At 33.6% G+C, this 23,283-nt stretch overlaps 1 protein-coding gene and 2 long non-coding RNA genes across 3 annotated transcripts; 1 reads left to right on the top strand and 2 right to left on the bottom strand.

Annotated features, from left to right (window-relative positions):
* Nucleotides 1-422: 422 nt before the first annotated feature.
* On the bottom strand, nt 423-1,554 carry LOC110740041. Its single transcript, XR_002514975.1, has 3 exons — nt 1,268-1,554; nt 780-882; nt 423-673 (listed from the first exon to the last, which is right to left on the bottom strand). It is a non-coding gene; the product is annotated as an uncharacterized LOC110740041 (long non-coding RNA).
* A 1,956-nt stretch (nt 1,555-3,510) lies between these two features.
* LOC110740040 lies at nt 3,511-11,557 on the top strand. The gene is made up of 2 exons (XR_002514974.1): nt 3,511-10,781; nt 10,889-11,557. It is a non-coding gene; the product is annotated as an uncharacterized LOC110740040 (long non-coding RNA).
* A 3,688-nt stretch (nt 11,558-15,245) lies between these two features.
* On the bottom strand, nt 15,246-17,151 carry LOC110740039 (RNA polymerase II degradation factor 1-like). Its single transcript, XM_021920526.1, has one exon. The coding sequence runs from the start codon at nt 16,920-16,922 to the stop codon at nt 15,441-15,443; it is 1,482 nt and encodes a 493-aa protein (XP_021776218.1). The 5' UTR covers nt 16,923-17,151; the 3' UTR covers nt 15,246-15,440.
* Between the last annotated feature and the right edge of the window lie 6,132 nt (nt 17,152-23,283).

The raw sequence follows: 23,283 nt of genomic DNA, 5'->3' as shown, positions 1-23,283 counted from the left end.
GTTCGAAGAGTGTAAGAGTGAGACCATAAAGGGGTTAAACGAGGGAGACCGAAAATGACTTGGTTGAAAGGAGCTAGGAAGGATATGAAGTATATGAATTTGCATGAGGATGAAGCATTGGATCATAAGAGATGGAGGATGAAGATTTTTGTGGATAACTACACAGAATAATCAAATTTGATTCATGTAGCCGACTCCACTTATGAAATTAAGGCTTTGATTGATTGATTGATCTCACGACACGATGTTATTTTGTCATAGAGAATATTAACCTCTTTCTTTGACCAATAGAAAGCGAAACTACGTTATAATACTAGAACCTACAACCACATGAGTCAAGAATCAAGCAAAATGGTATACCACAAACTTCTCCATGGTTGAGAATCAAATAAATTTGAAAAAGATCCGATGAATAAAACAACTTTGAAGCATAACACATTCTCTCTGTTTAATAAAGCATCAATAATGTACATTAAATATTACTAAACAAGTTTGTGCAAACATTAAATCATTCCAAATTATCCATAAAATCATAGATGAGTAACATAAATCAAGCTTAGAGTCAGTTCTAAGAAATCATCTACTAATCATCGATTAATCTTAATCAATACAAATAATTGTTGGATCACAGCAACACTCATCCAGCAGGCAACAACAACATAGAGCTGCAAGGCTGCAAAATCAAAGATTAAACCATTAATTAATATTACCATTAACTAAAAATAATTATATCATAAGATTCATGACTATTATAATTGATTGAAATTAATTAAACTTACCATCCTTCCAGGAAACCTCGTTCTTTTCGAGGGGGCGGTGGTGGTGGTGGAGCTGCGTATTGATATTGAGGAGGTGCCATTACCGGAGGACCTTGATAATAGCCTATTTCAATTTTGGAAAAAAAAAAAAAAAAAAAAAAATTAGTCTAATACTCATAAATTTTATTTTATTTTATTTTTTTTTTTTAAAAAAAAAAAAAAAAAAAAAAAAAAAAAAAAAAAAAACTAGTAAGGACTCATCACTATTCTAGAAAATTGTTTTCCTTATACTTTTACAGGCCAAAACTAATTGTCATATCGATAGTTTGATATATATGTGGGTAGATTATATGAAAACTAAAATTTGGACCGACGTCTAATGGTACTGAAAGATCACTAATACATAGTAGACAAAAATAACAAAAGTGATTATAATCATCAACCAAATTAATCACAATCATAGGAAAAGAGATTTAGTTGAAAAAATGGAATAAAATCAAGCTGATTACCTTGAGAAGGATAGGGATAAGCATACTTGGGATCACTCATATTTGTTGTTGAACGTTAAAAAGACCAAAATAGTAGAGTATATGATTTATGAAGTTATAAAAATTAATGAAGGGATAAAATTTTGGAAAATACAGGGAATTGTTTGAAGAGTTAAGGCTTTATATACAGTGGAAGTTTGGAAAAGTTGGAAGATAGATAACGCGGTGTTCACGGCAACATACGTCTGGAAGGCTGCTCCTTCATTGCTAAGAATATTAGAGTGGTTTCCTAAAAAGCCCTTTTTTCGTTTATTTAGGTGATGATAAAATATTCCCTTAGTCTTTAAGAAAAGTATAATGGCTTATGTCAAAATAATGGCCCGTAATATTTCTGTTCCGAGTCTTGGATTTCCTACGTGGGGAATATAGACAGTAGTCGTCTTCTAATGTGATTTAGCACTTTGTTAATTATGTTTTATTTGTTGTTGTGTTGGCTTGTTACTTATTGCTTTAGTATGACTTGTTAGCCTTTTTCAAATTATAATTGTAATTATTTAGAGATAAGGAATGCCGAGAAAAAAATAAAAAAAAAAAAGAGAGGAAGAAATGAAGAAAAAATTTGCTACCACAAGGCACGTGAAGGTGCTAGAAATTGAGCGTTACATTAAATTGAATTTATGAATTTAAAAGCATACATTTTCAAACTTAATAATTGTTCATATATGTAGTTTGTTGAAAGTCATAGCATCCTATGAATCCTTTGTTCCCACTATTAATTTGAGAAAAGGACTAGATTCTTCTGGAATTTATTCTTGCTGTCATCTAAAGACTAAAGCTCCGAGGGAATAAAGACTTTTTTTTAGTTTATATTTTATTTATTTATTAATTTATGAGAGCTTGTGATTCTGCCTTGTTAATCCTCTAACTTTATGGTAGTTTGAAGCTATTATTTAATGGTTTTTTTTTTTTTTTTTAAGAAGGAAAGATACCCAAAGTTAGGCTCAAGACTATAACTCAACCTATCTGAAGTAATAAAAAAGGAAAATTTACTATCTAAAAAAGGATCAATATCCTGGTGCGTTTGCATGAAATGCCCTAAAGAAGCAACATAATCTGCTGCTCTATTGCCCTCTCTATAGATATGTCTGGACTCGACGAAAGAGAAAAGACGAAGGAGCTCCCTAATATCTTCCAGCAGTACCTGATCTTCCACGGGCACTGAATTTTACCCTGCAAGATATTAATTATAAGTAAGTTATCCCCTACAATAAAAATATGAGAGAAACTGTGAGACCAGGCAAGAAGAAAACCATTGCGAAGGGTTGTAGCCTCAACAATAAGAGGCGTACTTGTGCCAATATTATAAGACCGACTACAAATATGATTACCCTTTTTTAATGGTTTGTGTGTGAATTGGCTACATAATTAAAGTTTGGGTCAAGTACATGTAGCATCACAAGATTGGAGATATAAGAAAGGTGGCAAATCTCAAATAAAATTAGGAGGGATTTATTTTATTTTATTTTTGTTTAAAGAGCCACAAGATCGGGTGATGAGATTCGATCCCAAGATCTACTGAAATCGAGAAGGAAGCTCTAACCACTTGAACTATCCCTCACTCACATGAGGGATTATCTAAATGCACATAAAATTAGATTCGTCTACATATCTCAAATATGGATATGTGTCAATCAATTACATACTACTAAAAACGAATAAAAAAGACACTTGTCAATATTGCATTAAAAATTTTCCCTCCAAAAAAATTGTATCTAAATTATGACGTTTGTTTTATATAAAATATAATTCCTTTCCAAAAATATTAAACGGTCCATTATAACTGTTAGTCTGTTACATATAATTTAAATATTGTCTCTTGCTTCTTTTTATTTTTAATATACACCATATTTTTAATACTCAATTCATTCTATTTATATAATTTTTATAATATTATTTTCAAAAGTATTTAACAACCGTGCATTGAACGGAATTTAACCTAGTTTATAATTATTAAGCTTTATGCGAAAAGTTGTGTTTTGTGTAGAAATGACATGTATATAACACATTTAATGACTACCAAGAAATAAAAATTATTACAAGATAGTCGTCACAACAACAAAAGGACTTTGTTATTTTAAGCTATTACGTATGATTTGTTAGATGAATTGCTGACAATTCATATTCAATTCTTTTATCCTCATGACTTGAAAGGTTTGAAGTTTTTAACATCATTCACCCTTCTTATTTCTCACCTGCTAATCGTTGGGGTTTTCTAACTTTATTAAGAGGACAGCAAAAGCTTCATGACAAAATCACAACTTTGACTCGTATTCAGTGGTAATCTATAACTAAACAAGAAAAATAGTCTTTTGGAGTGTTGCGAGTCTTTTAAAGTGTTACATATGTACCAAGTATAAAGCAAAATCATTCATATAACTTTGCATCGAGGTGTCAAACTTGTAATCGAATGGCACATCAGATTTGTTCCATGAAATATTGAAAGATTTAGGGTTTTTAGATTGAATTTTACTGAAATGAGCTTCTTCAACCTATGCTGAAACCTGAGAGGAGAGAGAAACAGAGCAAATATCTCAACTCTCAAATGAGCTTCTTCAATTGCGACATTTCTGTACTAAACAGAAAAATCAAAGCTCTAATTGTAAGTCTCCTTTCATTTCTAACTACTGATTTTTGTAAGAAATTACATTTAAAATTATGTTTTTAACTTTGTGTATTTGAATTCAGCGTATATTAGCTATGCTTTCTACTTTCTTGCTTCAAAATTTCATGCTGAAAGAGTGAAAGTTCAATTCTTTGTTCCAAATTCTAATTCATTCATCTATGATCTATTGATCTGCATTGTGGTATACTGGTGTTTAGTCAGATACAAGTTTTATAATCATCAGTGGAAAAATTATGTTAAAACTGGCTTCTGTCCGGAATTAATAGTCGCATTAATAGTGTAATTTGAACTAATTACGTACTTATGTGAGCATGAGTGTGACCGTGACAGGATGGAGATTGTTTATGTTTGTGTCCTAGTTGTGAATATAATTTGCAAAATCCATGTGTAAATGTGGGTATTCTTTTGCTCACTTGATCAATTTTTGCTTATTTGAAGTGCTCAAATGTGCACAAAATTACCTTGGGTTTGCCTAGCTCTTGGGTACACAATGGAGCCATGGAGGTTTCTAATGGTAATTCTAGCATTCCAATCATTCAAATACACAATTTGCCCATTTGTGAAAGTATACTGCCCGTTTGGGGGCAGGGCGGGGGGAGTGGGAGGTTATAATTGTATACTAGTGCTGTTGAATTGTAGGATTTTCTGTGGGAAGATGTTTATGGGAGGGGAGAAATAGGGTGAGTTGATTGATGATGATTGATGATCACTTACATAGCAATTGTATTGGTAGCAAATGACCATCTAGTGATATCTTCGATATTGGCAATGGGTGTTGACTGTTGTCTTATAGTTGATGATAAAATATGATACACCTAATTTGAATGATTTTTAGATGCATCAACCCAAATTTTAAAAATTAATAGTCAGTTGGAGATATTTGGCCGAATAGTGAAGTCATGTGATATATGTGGGATTTGGGGGTTTGATATGATAAGCAGCTCCCCAGGGATCTCTGCTACTGGTTGATGACCAGATTAGATCCTCTGAACTGACAAATCATAGATCCTAACGGGATGGAATTTCCAATTCATGCACTGCAGGTATGGACACATTCTAGAGAAATTGTTGTTGAGAGGATGTACCTAGGAAAATCCATTCTTCTGACATTGCTGTAAAAATTAATGATCTTAAGTCTGAATATGGGACTCCTTAGCAGATAGGACATAGGAGGTTAAAGCAGGCTATTTCTTGATCTAACTTGGGTGAGGATGATGGAAAGGAGTTCAAGACTCGGATCTTGATGTTAATGTTAGATATTATACTGTGTCCAGCAACATGTGGCCAGCTAGCAAAAGATTTGTTACCAGCTTCAGGCCTCACAAAACAAACTACCCATGCACCATAATTCACCCTCACACTGGACTCCTGGGTGCAGGGTATTCATTTTCTGAGTTTGAGGCTTCTTATGAAACAAGCATGGGAAAGTAATGGTGGGATAATTATGGTGCTTGGATTGTTTCACTTGTTTGTTTTGGTAGGTGGGAGAATTGTTTGCAAGCTTGTGTTTATAATATTTAATATGAACGGTAGGGAATAACTAAGTGTAGTAGTTTTCAATGTGTCAACAAAGGTGTGATAAACTAATGAAAGATTCTAACACCTTAATGGAACCATGGGATACCCAGACACCAATTGGAATTATTTCTTGTGCTCTTTACTATCACTACAACATAATTCCGAAACAGTCTGAACATTAAACCAAACTCGTTTTCAAGGTTTTAGAGACATATTGTTAGGTCTTTATAGTTCCAAACCAACTTTTATGCCCTCGGGAGACATCTCTCTCATCCACTTTAATTTTGGAAATTTTCTCAAAATTCACCAAAAATCGTGGATTAACCTTCAATTTTAGAAAATTTTAAACTTTTTTAAACTTGAAAAAGGTAAAGGACAGGGTGCTTATCATGAAACCTGTGAGACCCCGGGAGGCCACTTGAGTAGTTAGAATCATCCACTTGCCTCATAATGGTCAATTTAGTCGGTTATAGATGCGTGTTCTGCCATTGGGTCTAGGCCACCCATGGGCTTTTATGAAACAACCAAAATCAACAAAGGTGTGATAAACCAATGAAAGATTCTTGACACATTAGTTGAACCATGACTTGCCCAGTCACCAATTGGAATTAGTTCTTGTAGCTCTTTACTACGAAAATCCAAAATAGTCAAAACGTTGAACCAAACTCATTTGTAGGGTTTTAGAGACATATTTTTAGGTCTTTTATGATTTCAAACCAACTTTTAAAACCTCGGGAGACATCCTTCTCATCCACCTTAATTATGGAAAAAAATTCGAAATTCATCCAAAATCGTGGATTATAGCCTTCAATTAAAAAAAAAAAAAAAAAAAAAAAAAAACTTGAAAAAGATAAAGGACAAAGTGCTTTATATGGACCCTATGAAACCCCCGCAAGCCACTTTGGTATTTGCCTCTTAATGGTTAATTTAATTGGTTACAAACACGCGTTTGGTCATTGGGTTTAGGCCACCCCCTGGATTTTATGAAACAACTAGCATCAACAAAGTTTTGATAAATAAATGAAATAATCTTGACACCTTATGGAACCAAGGGATGCCCAGTCACCAATTGGAACCGTATTTTTTTAGCTCTTGACTACCAATACAACAAAAATCCGAAATTATCACAACATTGAATCAAACTCTTTTTTATAGATCTTAAAGACATTGTTAGGCCTTTTATGGTTCCAAATTTTTTTTTTATGACCTCGGAAAACATCTCTTGGAAAAATTTCTCGAAATTTATCCAAAATCGTGGACCCTATGAGACCCCAGGAAGCCACTTGAGTTGTTAGAATCATCAACTTTGCCATCCTTGGACTTGATGAGATCGATTATTGGCTTATATGGCTTTAAACAATCTTTTTTTTATTTCGAGTAACATCTCCCACCATTACTTGAGTTTTTGGCACCGGATCTTGGAGATAATCCAATTTCGTGTGTTAAAATCTTCCATTTAGCATCCAAAGAACATTTTTGGACTGGTTAAGCGTCAAGGTGTTTTCCAAACTTCTCAAGGAACTCTTAGAGCCCTATTTGGTGGCTGGAACTACCTAAATCATGCTTTGGCTCATGACTTTGTTGTTTGCTCCTCTCATAATGTCTTAAGTTGTCTAAGCCTTGTTTTATCTTTCCAAAAATGTCTCTCAAACATGTGAAAACAATACCCTCTATGGCCACATACAGGTAGTATTAGGGATGAAGTGTTTGTATGCCTTGTCCTTGGCTCTCTTTTGCCTTAACCTGCTGCGCATGCCTAGTGCCTTAGCTAGGCAAATTGTTTTATGGCGATTTATCTTGGGTGCTTATTGTGCATCCATTTAAAAATATTCATCTGTTTTTGTGAACAATATATCTATTATAAAGTGCATGAGTTGAATTTTTTAACAGTGATCTGAATTTCTAAATAATAATCACAAAACCCTTTTCAACTCAATGATGACCAATTACTTTTCCGAAAATCAATGTTGAGTTAGATTTGAAGGACCTTTATGTCAGAGTTTTGTTCAAATGCTCTAAGTGATAAATGTATATATTAGTTTCCAAATTAGCTTCAATGGGTATTCTTCACATTGTATTCATCACGCTTTATAGTTATTGCTACTAGAGTGATCTGATCACTACGGATATATTAAAAGTCCATTCTGATCGACGATGGGATACAATCATGGTAGCTCATGTAACTCTTGACTACCACTTCAACAAAATTCCAAAAAAGTCACAACATTGAACCTAACTCATTTTCTAGACTTTAGAGACATATTGGTAGGTTTGTTATGGTTCCAAATCAACTATTATGATCCCGGGAGACGACCCCGACATTCACTTTAATTTTGAAAAAATTCCCAAAATTAAGCCAAAATCGTGGGTTATAGCCTTTAATTTTAGAAAAAATTTAACTTTGCTAGACCTGAAAATGATATAAGATGAGGTGCTTTCATGGACCCCATGTGACCCCGGGAGGCCACTTAGGTGGCTAGAAGCATCCACATTGGGTTTTAACATTCAATTTAGTTCGTTACTGATATGATCTAACATTGAGTTTAGGCCCTTGTGAGACCAACTAGTGGGTGTATATGGTTCTAATCAACATTATATGATCTCAGGAAATATCCTCATTGTAACTTAGTTTTTGGCACCGGATCCCGAAAATGGTTTGATTTTGTGTATTATAGCCTTCAATTTAGCATCTAAAGAACATTTTTGCACCCAACTAGGTTAGGCATCAAGGGGTTTTCCATACTTCTCAAGGGACCCCAAGCTGCGGGTTGAATCCTTTGCTGACTACTTAACTACGCGATGGGGTGGCTAAGCGGCCTTGCTGCCACAATCCACTGAGATTCACCCCTATGTCACTTTAATTTGTCCTTCCCCCCACCCTACTCCATGGAAGCACCTATATTTTGCTAAATGAGGTTAGCGAGGTTAGCTAAGTGTGGGATTAGGACAAGGCACGACGCCTAAGTGTTGGGGATGTTGGATGGTGCAAGGGGGCGTGTGGGCATGGGCACACGACATGTGCACCCAAGGACAAGGAATACAAACAACTATTTTTGGCATTTGAGGGTATGCCGTCTTTGCCTTTAGACATCATGATTAAGGATGGAAAAGACATGAATGAGATAGTTTCGGGCACTAAGTAGGACTCTCAAAGCCCTTTGGTAAAATGATCTACGGAAGCCAAAATTAAAGGTTAATTAATACACGAAATAGAAGCAATTTAGGAGGTTTTGGGGGCTAGTGTCAAAAAGTCATGGAATAATATGGGATGCATTCCAGGGTCATATAATGTTGTTTAGACCCATATACGGCCATTAGTTGGTTACATAATGGCCCCATGAGAGCCTATACACAATACAAGAGGGTGTGCAAAAACAACCATATTGACTGTTTAAAGGCAAAGTGGATGGTTCCACCCACTCAAATGGACTCTCAGAGTGTATTGGGTCTATGGGAAACATCTTAGCAAAAATTTTTTCTGGTTCCAAAATTGAAGGCTATAATCCACGCTTTTGGACCAATTTCGAATGTTTCGGGACCCGGTGTCGAAAAATCTCAGGATATTAGGGGACACATCTCGGGGTCATATAATGTCGTTTGGAACCATATATGATCATTATTTGTTGTCATAAATGTCCGTGGTGGCCTTGAGTTCATGAAGTAGGCTTAAGTTATAAATGGGTAAATTGATAGTTTAAAGGAAAATTAGATGGTCCTACCCACCCAAATGGACTCCCGGGATGTATTGGGGTCCATGGGAAGCATCTCGGCAATTTTTTTTTCGGGTCCAAAAAAATCCAAAATTGAAGGCTATACACGATTTCGAGCAATTTTGGAAATTTTTTCCAAAAATGAACTGAATGCATGGGGTGACCCCTAGGATCATATAAGTTGGTTTGGAACCATAAGACACCTGTAAAGATGTCTATAAAGTCCCAAAAGTGAGTCAGTTATGTTGCTATTTTGAAATTATGTTGCATTATTATTGGTAGTAAAAGAGTTGATTCCAATAATAACCAATATGGAGTTCTTCATCTTCTTTTGTATTGTTGGTTATTCATGCTTTGGCTCCTGATTTTTTAGTTTCCACCTCTCATAATTTTGTCTAAAGTTGCCTGCCTAGTTCATGCCTTGCCATGTCTTGGCTTTCTGAATATGTCTCTCAGACAAGTCAAGACAATACCCTCTATGGCCATGTATAGGTAGTTTTTAAGGATGAGGTGTTTTTATGCCTTGTCTTTGGCTTATGCCTTGTGCCACAACCTGCTGGGCTGCTGCCCATAGGCCCCATACCTTGTGCCTTGGCCTGCTGACTATGGGGTTGTTTGGAATCGGCGGTTAGCTGTGGGCGGTTGGCTTGTTTGCTTGACTTGTTTGACTAGCCGGAAATATTAGCCGTATGGATTGGCTTTTTAAGTTAGTTGTTTAAGACTTTAAGTCAGCTGTTTACAAAAGTGTTTGGTAAAATTATTGGTGGTTGTTAGCTATTTATTAGTGATAAAGTGGGCCAACAAGCCAAAAGCCAATAGAAAAAGCTACTCCTATTAGCTTTTGGCTTTTGGCGGAAAAGCCAGCTTAAAAGCCAATAGAAAAGCCAACTACCAAACATATTTTTTGGCTGTTTGACAAAACTAAAAAGCCAAAAGCTAGGCAAAAAGCCAATTGCCAAACACCCCAATACCTCGTGTCTTTGCTAGGTAACAGCACCTTTTCCTAGGCCTTGTGCGTTGGCTGGGTAGCAGTGCCTATGCCTTGACGTCTATGCCTTGGCATTGTGTCTTATTTGGGCAGCAACGCCTATGCTTAGGGCCTTGGCCTGGGCATAAACAGTAGCAGCACCTAATGTAAGTGATTTGCCTTTTAGTTTTACTCGTAGATTTTAAGTAGTTTGTGATGGCTGCACCATCTGTTTGCAGTACGTGCTACATAGTTGAATATATTGTGCGAATAGGCATGTGTTGTTTGTTATTACAAACTTTTATTTTTGGAACTACGTTCCTTTGGTATTTCCACCACAATCACTGCAGATCTTATATATTGTTCAGCTGAATAAAATGCCTATTCATTGGGGAATGGGGACAATGTCCTTTACTCTAGATTTCGACTAATACAGAAATCAACTGTGCCTGTGTGGAGAACAAGGGTGAGGAGGGGGATTACAGGAAATTTTGGGTCAGTAAATTCATTCTTTGCTCTATCTGCATGTGTATTGTGTCCTTTTACTATCTAGTTATGTGTTGCTGCAATGTATCTCTTTGACGTAGCATATGGTGAGCAACATCCTTAGGGTCAAGGGATTCTTCAATAAAGCGTCATCAACGCTTAGCCCTTGAGGTATTGCATTCTTCAGTATCCAAGGATATCAGGTTCCTTTGCTATTGAATGTTAAACTGTTGAAAGGTCTCATTGTGGTTACTAATATTATCGGTCACTTGACTCAGATTGCTCTGCTTATTCATTCATCTATGGCAAGCATTTCCGTCCAGTTTGCCAATTTGGCCTTCTGTATTACTGTCTAGTCTAGCCTGTTAACTCTAACCCAAAAATTCAGCCAATGCGGAAAGCAACATCGTCCAAGAATTCTTAGCAGCAGAGGCAAGAGTAGGCCGCCAAATTCATCATTGTGAATGTGCTTTCTCTGGTGCTAAATCCGTGAAGATTCATTGTATGACGCCCAAGTAGCAGAGATCGATGGTTAAATAACATAATTTAGTGCCTAACTGAGAGTTGGGCTCGTAGTTACCTAATACGCGAGTATTAGATCTCTGTTAACTATATGATTCAGGCCAAAAATAATGGTACATGGGGATTAGAGTAACAGGTGGGCTTGTTAACTACTCGTATAAGAGTTTATTATGGGTTGTTGTTGCATAGCTTATGACTGTTATGAGTTAGTTACTTAGTTAGGAGTGTATATATTGATTGTTTAAGTTGAAAAAAAATTATAGAAAGGGGGAGGTTGTGAAAAACTCCAATTGATTTTGACTCAATTTTAGTTAATGTTATCCTTATATGAGGTATATTCGGATGACGTTTAGAGATGAGTTTTATGATACGAACACAAAACAAAAAAAAAAAAAAAAAAAAAAAAAAAAAAAAAAAAAAAAAAACTAATGTTACACTTGACAGATCTTTATGGTGTATATATGCACTAATTGATGCACCATACTTCACCTCATGCCTTAGCAAATAACTAAATTAGGTGCTTCAATCATTGGATAAAACACTCTTAAAAATTTTGCGCAGATATCTTTATTTCATATTCTAAAGTCATACAGTTGATAGGAAGGTTAGAAGGAAGCAAGAAATATAGTGACAAAAAAAGTGGGTAGCTTAGAATTGAGTTGATGACAAAAGAGTGTTTTCCCATGGAGTATTTGTTGGTTGATCTTTTTCATGTTTGAAGCCTTTTCTTCTCTCTTTCCTATTGTGGTCCATGCTTAATTTTGCCCTTTTCACTTTCCATTTGTCTTTTTTATCTGGATTTATCATACATATTAGTAATTTAACGACAAATGTTATCCGCGTTATCTTCTATTGTCAAACTATTTAACGATGTAATTTATTTTGAGCTTGTTGTCCAAATTATCTAAATTATTAATAGTCCAAACTTGTTTGACTATGAGTGAATTAAACGCTCTCATAGTTAATTTTAATAACATGTTAGTAATAAAATAATAATAATAATAAATAAAACTTAAAAAAAAAAACCGTTTGTGGTCGAACTCTCATTTTCATTGATATGTGCGACCAAAATTATTAGACAATAAATGAATTAAATCACTCTCATAGTTAATTTTTTTTTAATGTAATAGTAATACATGGTACTTTATAGAGTATTATCTTTTTGAAACATACGACCTATAAGAAGATCGACTAATTGATAAAACTAGTTCATCGTAATCAAGAAATCAAGGGTTTAAGCCGTAACCGTAATTCTAATTTTTTTCCAAGTCTCCAAATTGCAAACAAGGTTACATACATAAAAATGTTACAAAATGATTATAAAAACATCATGACATCAAGAAGAAGTTTGAAAGGAGTTGTACAAAGAGACAAGTGTAGAATGCCATTTCTAACACGACTCTTATCACTCTAAATGATCTCATAATCTATCATAGTACACTAATATCTGCAGGACAAATCACCAAATGTGGTCAATTATAATTTTATAACGACATTGACAACGATACAACTTCAATTACATAATTAACCCTCTATCAAATACATCTTGTTCAAACTCCATTAGAAAAACTTGAATTTATAAAATTTGGTACTTGTGATTTGATAATTAACTAAAGTGACCTTTGGTGTTTATGTAGTGTTCTAGTAGCCTTCCTTGTTTCATTAATCAAAGTTACATAGCGACTTAACAATCCTAACTGCATAAAAGATTTCAATTTCAGATAAGTGCAATAGTATTTCATGTAATCATGTACAAAGTACGTATTAAGCAGATAAACTTTAAGCATCATGGTTATATTTTGAAACAGAAATTCAACTTTCAACAAATCACATTTATATCAGATTATCCCGTATAAATTAACTCATATCGTCATGGTCTCATAATCCGGTATATACTTATTCTTTTTCTCTTCCTTTCAATGAGACAACTCCCAAAGTTAGAGAATAGTTCTAATTTCTAAAGCCAAAATCCACTCCAAAAGTTCACAACTTTCCTTTGTTTTTGGATTTCATGTTACACCAAATTGTTGTAACATAACACACTGCTCCACTAAACAAGTAAAATGGAGTAACTGTAGGATGAATGAGTCAACACCAAACCCGTCTTCTACTTCATTCATTGGTAACACGCCTTCTTCTAAGGCTCTAACATGGCCCACTTTCCATTACCAAGTTTGCTTTTTTTTGTTGAAGGGAAAATATCTTATACGATGTCATTATTTTGTTACCTCATTGGTTTTGTGTACACTTCTTCGGTTGTGGAGTCAATTGATTGGAAAATCAAATTAAAAGGATGTTCATGATTTAATCTTATGTTAAATTTAATTAAAAGGATGTTTTCTTCCATTGAATTTGATATAAGAAATATTTTAAATTCAACTTTGTTTACCTAAAAAAAAGGGGGGGGGGTTATGCTAAGTTCATATAATTTTAATTAAAGTTAAAAAAAAAAAAAAAAAAATTAAAGTCAAGTAAGTTTTGTCAACTTCAAATGAGTTTAAATACTATGTAAGTAAAAGACTCAGGTGAATATAATACAAACTTTTTCTTAAAAAAAAAAAATAGAGAGTTAAACAAATAAATACAAATGGAGTTGGATTTCAAATGTAAAAAATGAACCCTCTCCTCTAAAATCACTATTAATATTATTGTAGGAAACTAAATAAATGTTACTCTAACAAATAACTAAATGCACCAACAACTAATAGTAGTACTAAACTACTAATGTACTAGTGATTGGTCAAAAAAACAAATATTCAACTAATTAGGTAAGTGCTAATAGTTGGAGACTCGGTATAATCCGTGACTAATATTTACATTTTCTATCAAAGACCTGTTTTTGATGAATGCTAAGTGATTCAAATAATAAATTGAGGCATATATATTGAATAAAATGTGATCTTAAGACAAAAAAATCACTATTATTTTGTCCTTGAACATTCCATCACAATCGCAATCACCATATGAAAAGTAGAATAGTCTCTTTCTTATATATTGAAATCTCTACGGTTCTAGACTAACATGACTCATATCTATATGACAATTACATGTAACCAACCCCTCTACAAAACAATTATATCTTTACCACACTCCTTCACATATTTATATAAATCACTCCTTAATGATTTTATATCATATTACTTCATCACCATTCCAACAATATATATTTGAACAATAGATATAAGAAATCAAGCTTCTTGTTTGAGTGATTAGATTCTTTGCTTTGATCATATTAATTAACAAGGTTTGTCTATACATTTAAAAAAACAAAGTTTGTCTAACTTGTTTGGCTATGTCAAAAAGAAGAAGAAAAAGAGCTTAATTAAACTAGTGTTAATCAAGATATGGTCTCGAGATGTCTATTTGGAGAATGAAACTATGTTTCTAACACATTTTTAGCCATTGACTGAAGGTCATTTTGGTGCATCTATCTAATCGATTAGTGAATACATGGTTTCATTAACCTTTTACGGACTAAGGATTCATTCCCTACCACTCCATGAGTTTTCGACGTTGGTTCCTAAAATCAATTTGAGCGATTCCCTTAAATTTTACGAGGTCTCGGGAGGCCAATTAGGTGATTGGAAGACTTAAAACCAATTATTGTCTCTTAAATTTTAATTTTCAATATAGGTGGTACAAACATCCCTCCCTCATTGTCTCAAGACTATGGATCTTTATGTGGCCGAATAATAGGTATAAACTTGATCCTAAATATTGTATTATTCGAGTTTACGATGGAATTCCAAAATCTCTTAAATTAGTCCCTTTTTGTGTGATACACAATTTATGCCTTCAATTTGACCTTCTAACATACGAACATTTTCAAACACGTCAAAAAGAGAAATTTAACAAGATACTGCATAGTAATGTTAATTCATTTCCTATATTATTATGATAATTCTTTATCAAAACTTTATAAGATCCAATTTGTAACGAATTTATGAATGTCGGATTAATTTTGGAACAGAAACAAACATCATAATGTTGAAAGCTCGTCCCTTTAATTTGAACATTCAATTTCCTCCAGAAAAGATATCACAAGTCTCACAATCACTAAAATACATTTGGTCATATTATTTCATAAAATGCCTAAATGAGTGAGTAATAAAATGAGTAAAATGAACAATAATTACTGCTAATATAGAGTATCAAATGTCACATTATTACTCAAACAAAAATAAAATAAAAAACACCAAAAAAATAATAAAAAATAATAATAATACATCTATTGGAGTAATATCTCCCATATTTTTTTTCATCATAATAATAATTATTATCTTGAAAAATAAAAAATAAAAATAAAAATCACACATTAGAATTAGACACAACTTTCTGAATTCCCTTATTACCCTCAGCAGGAACACTGGTTAAACCTGGTGGAGCAGTTACCGGTCTCATTTCACCACTCCCATTTACCGGAACTCCCTGAAACGGCGTCGTTACAACTCCCGCACTTCCCGGCGGCGCAGCATAGTACACCTGTCTCCCACTTCCGTTATCGTACGCCACTTGCGTATACCCCTGATTTTCCGCCCCCATACCTGCTACCGGTCTAGCCGGTAACCCCATCCCTTCTGAATACCCTCCTCCCATCTTCCCTGACCCCATGTTGTACACCTGCTGCTCCCGGTAAACCTGATCTGATGGTACTCTTTGCATCTGGTAGTACCCTTGATTTGGTTGTCCGGTTACCGGTCGCATCATCGGCGCGTGGTATACATTCCCTGGTGGTGGCGCGTGAACCATGTATACCGGCTGTTGTTGTGGGTGTTGCTGTTGCTGTTGTTGAGGATGAAACTGCTGGTGTTGTTGGTGTTGTTGCTGCTGTTGTTGGTGATGGAATTGTTGTTGTTGATGGTGCTGAGGTGGCATCGGTTGTTGTTGCGGTGGTTGTTGTTCGACGTTGACCGGTTGAGGAGGGGGCGGAGGTTGCCAGTAACCCGCCGGAATTTGAACAGACGCCGGAATATTCGCCGGAGCAGTTGTAGCATAGTTTACTTCCTCGCTTTTCTGCCGATTCATCTCCTGAACTGAGATCTGCATCCGGTTCATCTCCTGAATCCGGGCTTCAATTTGTGGATCCGGTTCATGCCGTTGTTGAACCGGTGCCGGAATCTGAACCGGGGCTTGAACCGGCACCGGAATTTGCGCTGGGCCTTTATCTAAACCGAATAAGAAATCCATATTACTGTTGACTGCCGTCGGAGGCGGCGGCGATGGACCGGAATTCAAAGCCTCGACGAACCGGTCGGATTCACGGTCGATCTTACCAGGATCCGACGAAGTAGATCCAAACGAACCAGATTTATGAATCGGAAAGAGGAAAATCCTTAATCGAGCCGGTTTAGTTGAACCGCGATAAAGTCGATCGTATTCATGCATCATATTCTCCAAATCGTCGTCGTTTGTGACGGAAATCAAAGCGTCGAGTTCTTCACCAGGAAGCTGGTATTTGAAGATGAAACCACCGGAAACGGCGTCGTTTACGGCGGAATCCGATGCGAGAGTCGAAGAAAGCTTGGAATACAACGACGAGAATTTAATCGATCGATCGACGGCAAGAATTTTGGTTTCGCCGCCGACGTAAGCGAGGAGATTATCGTGAGAACGAGGTTGAATTCTGCCGCCATAACTGACCATGAATTTGACCTTGTGGTTGAGTGAAGATTGCGGCGGTTGCTGCTGCTGCTCCTCCCATGACGGCGGAGGATTCTCGAAGTCGATTTCACGGGAACGAGGAGAAGAATCGCCGGAATCTGGGTAGGAATACGAAGGAAAATTCTCCATTTTTGGGGGGTTTGAAGGAAGAGAGAGAGAATTTTGGGGGTGGTTTTTGAGGAGAGAGAAAATGGGGAAAAGGGGGTTAAGGGAAAGGAAGCATGGTTTGGGAATTGATTGGAAAAGTGTTGAGAGAGAGAGTGTGAAGAAAGAGAGTATGTTTTAATATATGTTGTGCGGCGAGGGAGAGGGGGGACTCTATAGCACAGTTGGATTTCCCTTTTTCTTTAGGTTTATGGGTTTACTCACTCGTATTGTGTACGATTAAGGATTTACTTGGGCGTGTTCAGCATTAGTCTTTTAAGCTGAGGTTTTTTCTACGGTATTTCATTTAGGCCTATTCTTTTGAGTTTCTAGGCAAGTAAGATAGAGTAGAGCACATTTCACCAGCACAGGTGTTAGCAGAGCAAAACAACTTATTTATACTCAGCGGGGCGGAGCAGGTCACAGCAGCTAAAAAGAACACGGTCTTATTTTGATTTCAAATTACTCGTAGTACGGAGTGAATAAGATACGAGGTATGGGGGATTAACGTGTTTGGTATGAGTAATTGTTGAATAAGGTGATTCTAATGATTTTAAAATTAAGATAAAATCGAGAAGATTTGTGTTTATACAAGTTCGAATAAGGTCTTATGAGAGTTAATAACCATTATTCAAGTTCGTTGAAATGTAAATTATAATAAGTTGTGAAAAGGGTTGATAAGTTTAAATAAGTTTATACAATATAAGATACATTTAGATAAGTAAATCCGGTGAATAGAACATACTATAAGGTTTAAATGCGTTTAAGAGGCTATGCCCATGGATGCCAACTAAAAATCTATAATCTATAATAACTATGTATTAAAGGCGAAATAAATAATGACCCATGTCATCTTCTAGTTAAATTTTCCCTCCAAAAGTTCATTTTTATTTTTTATTTTTTGCCAAAATTTCTTAGACAAGTATTTAATACTTACTATATACCAGTAATAATATTTCACTTCCTATTTGGAAAGTATATTCTATTTATACACATTCAACAGAGATATTATTCTTTTATACAATAATATGCAATAATACTTTCTTATCTATAACTTTGTGATGATGTAATCCATAGTTAATTTTATTAGTCGTGCATGTATAATTCCCTCTATTTTCTTTAATGTGATATGATTTTTTTTAATAATCTTGTCAAATTGAGTTGTACATAGTATATTTTACTGAGAGTGAGGGATAGCTCAAGTGGTTAGAGCTTTTCTCCCAGTTCCAGGAGATCGTAGGATTGATTCTCACCCCGCCCTTGTGGCTCTCTAAAAACCAGAACATATCATAATTTACTTAAATAAACAACTCCTTTCCATATAAAATAAACATATATCTAACATTTTTTCATACTTAAAAATAATTTTAATTCAGCAAAAATAAGTTCAGTTCAGTAAAATTAAATTTCAGTTTAGTAAAAATAATTTCAGTTCAGCAAAAATCAGTAGCTCTAAAGAAGAAATATTATAGAGAATCAGTAAAAATAATTTTAGTTTAATAAAAATAATTTAAGTTTAGCAAAAAAGTGAAGTGAACATGTCCTAATACGAGGGATGAGTGATTGATTCTTCATAATTATTTAGTGCTAAAATATTTCTTTTGTTAGTGTTGCACTGGAACACATCAAATGACACAGATTAACTACGATAGTTGTAATAAATTATTTTACTCTATAATTTTGACTTTTTTATGATGGGGATGAGTTTTGACTTTGAAACAAAAATACACTTCCAACTCTATTGTTTTTTCCTCTTCTCTTTTTACCTTTTTTTTTCGAGGGATCTTTTTTTGCCCATTATATTTTAGGATATTGATTTATGTAATCTTACGGTTACAAATAAGGCCTTATTTAGTTCAACTTATTTTTACTCATTTTAGAAAAAATAAGTTCAGATAAGAATAAATAAGTTCAGATCAGATCATCGTTTTATGTGCAATTTTTTATCGCTAAATATCTTTAATTTCGTAATGAAAAAAATTATGAAAATTACATATTAATAAAATACACATTATTACGCATCTAACAAGATCGCACTTGATATATTTTTTCCTTATACATTATCGTACACTTAAGGTCAAAGTTTGGTCAAATCAGACAATAAGATCACATCAGATCAGATTATACCAGACTAGATCAGATCAGTCCAGACTAAACTAGACAGATAAGATCATATCACATTAGACTAAATCAAATAAGTTCAGATAAGCAAAAATAAGGTGAACTAAATAGGATCTAGAACTTAATATAATTTCTAATTTGGTATTAATTTATAAATGTATGATAAAATCACGCCCAAATTAATGTAATTAATGTTATATTTGTACTCCGTATTTCTTATTTGTTTTCCATTTTTAGCTCCTTATACAAATTTTATACGGAGTACAGTTTTGGATTTTTTAATCGGTACTTTGTTTAAAGATAACCTGAATTATGCATTTTGAGATGATAGTCCAAATTTAATAATTTTTGTACCTCGTACGAAGTATAAAAAGGATTCAGTATAGCCTTTTATTGCAATTTTTCCCTTTTTTTATGTCCTTGCACTATCAAATTTATCATTTTATTATCATTTTTCAGCCCCAGCAAAGATGGAAATTAATATCTCATTTATTACATAGTGATATAGTGCTTTTAGCTTATTTTTTAAAGAAATTTGATCGAGTATGACACTCGATTATGACCGATGAGTGTGTGATAATGGACGATGTTCATGGCAATATGGCATTCTTAGCAACGGTTTGACAGTTCGGTTTGAAACGGATTGGTTTGAAATCGGTTTAGTTGATCAGCGAGTTGGTTTTGGTTCGATTCAGATTATTATCGGGTTAGAGGGAGTAATTGACAACGAATTTAATCGATCTCTTTCTATGCTTGAGATTTTCTTATTCATGTCACAAAGAAAGCTCATATATACTAAGGACATGCATGGTTTATTTTTATTTGGAAAATGTTCAAATAACTCAGCGATTTATATTTATTTAGTGTATGGTGCTATCGTTAAAAAAAAAAACTTGTTATGCTTTTGTGCTGCTCTAATGCAAAAGCTAGGTTGCAATTTAGATATAGTAATAAATTAAAATTATGCTTTAGCAAACATTGGTAACAAATATTTGTATAAGAATTTGATCTCACAACTTTATACTTGTACTTTAATAGACAAAAAACCTTACGACTTACAAAACACCACTTAATTCAAAGTATATACAACAATATGATATTGTGTTTAATCGAAGTATCAAAGAATGTATAGTACTATGTAACAAGATATCGTATTAATTTATACTCCCTCTGTTTCACAAATATTGCAACAAGGATGAAATTACGCACCCCAAAACACATTTTATATGCTAAATATTTATAATTATATAAAAGTAAAAATTATAAAAAAATTGATATTGTGAAAGTAATTTACGAGACGAATCTAACAAGACCTCACATGACTATATTTTACTCTACTTTTAAATTATAATATGTGGTCAAACAAGTGTGATGAATAGTGTGAAAGTCATGTTGTTGCAATATTATTGAAACGGAGAAAGTATTATTGAAATATCTGCTCATAACTTTCTAGATCTTGGAAAATAAGAGGAAGATAAATAATTAGAATGTAGGGTCAAGAAATTAGGCAGTGATAGTTGAGGTTGAAAGAAGATAAGAGAGCGATTGTATTGAATATTGACTAGAAATTGAAAATAAGGACTTAGACTTACAGAGAGAAAAAGGAAAAATGAGTAGGTGTAATTAATTTTATTAAATTATATAAACATGAATAATTAAGGTGGTGGACATGGTGGGCTAACCTCTAATTTCAAGAAACAAGCAATATACTGAGTATCTCATCTAGTAAAAAAAATTAAATGAAAATGTTGCTAATAATCCATACTTAAGTTATACCATCTATCATCTATTATCTATCCATCAATCCATGTGCCCCCACTTCAAAATGGGACGTTGTGACATCAAAACTATACTTGTATATTATACTATCAAAGAAAAATGATGTCCTACCCACATTTGGTTGGTTATTATGCTTCAAATTATTGACCCCAATACCCCATGTCTCTATTTATGGATGTTTCTTAGTGGGTGTGCTATCTCACTTCTACATTACTCTCTATAAATAAGATGTGGATCGGAAGTCAAAAAGTCTTCTGTACTATGTCCGTGATCATAATAAATTATTAGTGATAAAAAAAAAGGCCCAACCCTAATTGGCTTGAAATAACCCGTATTTAATATTTTTAAGCTAATTTTTTCTCTAGTCCAAAACCTGACTAAATTATAAAAAAAACCCTTCCAAACCCGACTTAAAAAAAAAACTTGGCTGAATTTGACTCGATTCACCCCTTGAACAACTCTCTTAATACATACTACCTCCGTTTCTTATTATTTGCAACAAAAGGGTAGTATATTGATACACAAAAAGAGGTAACAACATATTTAGAATAGTGGAAAAACAGCAAGTTTAAGGGGTTTATGGTTTCTGCGTAGAGTTGGTTGTCTATCTTGCTTAAAAAATAATGCTTTGTTTGGAATAAAGAGGAAGGCCAACGTAAAAGTAGGGAGCACAATATAATATAACAAATAAGTATGAACAAATTCACAAGGTGTAGGCTACGGACTTAGAATATAATCCAATCAAATGATGCCTTTTAAGATCAAATTTGACAATAAAATCTTTAGGAAATTATGCCTTTCAAGTTTAGTTAATTATTACTAGTATAATTGTGCTTGTGCTGTATCTATGTTCATATGCATACCTTTCTCTAGAAGGTTAAGGAAGAGTTTAAGTTTGATTATATATTGTACGGAATTGATAGTGTGAAATAAATCATCGGAATATATAAGCTCTTAGAATTTTCTAATATATCATGGGAAAAAGAAAATCACTAATAATAAGGTATAAGGTATCTTCAATGATTATGAATATTGTAAAACACAGACTTATACACAAATTAGATGAAACCTGATGCACAGTTTATTTATATTTTTTCAAATAATATATTTTACTAAATATATATTTACAAAAAACGCGCTAATTTTATTTTTATAATTAATATAAATTTTTTTATCTAAAATAATTGTAATTTTTTTTTTCAGTGGCTTAAATATAACATTTTCCTATGTGACGCTCTAAAACTAATCTTATGTGGCAAAATCCTATTGTAGCGTTTTAAAATTATTAATCCTACGTGGCGTTTTTTTTATATTATAATCCTGCGTAGCGCTTTAAAAAACTAATCTTACGTGGCATAATACGATTATAGCGTTTTAAAAATATTAATCCTAAGTGGTGCTCTAATAATTTTTTTATCTAAAATAATTGCAATTTTTTTTTTCATTGGCTAAAATATAACATTTTCCTATGTGACGCTCTAAAACTAATCTTATGTGGCAAAATCCTATTGTAGCGTTTTAAAATTATTAATCCTACGTGGCATTTTTTTTAATATTATAATCCTGCGTAGCGCTTTAAAAAACTAATCTTACGTGGCATAATACGATTATAGCGTTTTAAAAATATTAATCCTAAGTGGTCTCTAATAATTTTTTTAAAAAAATAAAATCCTACGTGGCGCTTTAAAAACTCGGGAAAAACTCCCCTTTATATATATAACTAGTTTTGTACTTGGGCGATGCCCAGATGGTTGATAAAATTTTAAGATAATATTTTTACTTGAATGTTAATAAATACGGTCATATAATCCGTTATGATAATGTAGGATAATTAGACATACGATATCATATGACTTATATTCATATAATAATGTATTTTTTGTAGTTTTGTTTGTAAATATATATTGACTTGAAATTACTTATATTGAGCTTAAATTATTTTCACTTAACTTAAAGTATTTTTACCAAACTAAAATTATTTTTACAGATTAAACTTATTTTTACCGATTCTCTATTATTTTTTTTAAAAATAAATTAAATAACAATGCATTTTGTGTGCGGCTAGCCACACCATTTGACCGGACAAAGTAACCCCTATAAAACTGACCCAGTAACCCTTGTAATACTAACTGAGTAACCTCTAACATTGACTAAGTAACCCCTATCTATAACACTAATTGAGTAACCACTATAACACTTACCAAGTAACCCCTATAGCACTCACGAAGTAACTCTTATAAAGTTATAATAGTTCGTTGGTGACACGGTTTGACCAGCTACATATAAAAGTTTGTGATTAAATATATTATATATTTATAAAAAGTTATGATTAATTTTGTATATATGAAATATTAGAATTTTATCGATAATAAAACTCTATACAACAATTTCATCTTAAAAAATTTACCCAAAAATCGCTTACTTAGCCTCATGTGTGTCACAATAA

Source organism: Chenopodium quinoa, unplaced genomic scaffold (genome assembly GCF_001683475.1).
Source record: "Chenopodium quinoa cultivar QQ74 unplaced genomic scaffold, ASM168347v1, whole genome shotgun sequence".
NCBI classification, from domain to species: Eukaryota; Viridiplantae; Streptophyta; class Magnoliopsida; order Caryophyllales; family Amaranthaceae; genus Chenopodium; species Chenopodium quinoa.
This window is presented reverse-complemented; position numbering and strand designations above follow the sequence as displayed.

Bases quoted from the DNA above. Each gene is read 5' to 3' on its own strand.
- LOC110740039 (XM_021920526.1), bottom strand. From the start codon at position 16,922: ATGGAGAATTTTCCTTCGTATTCCTACCCAGATTCCGGCGATTCTTCT.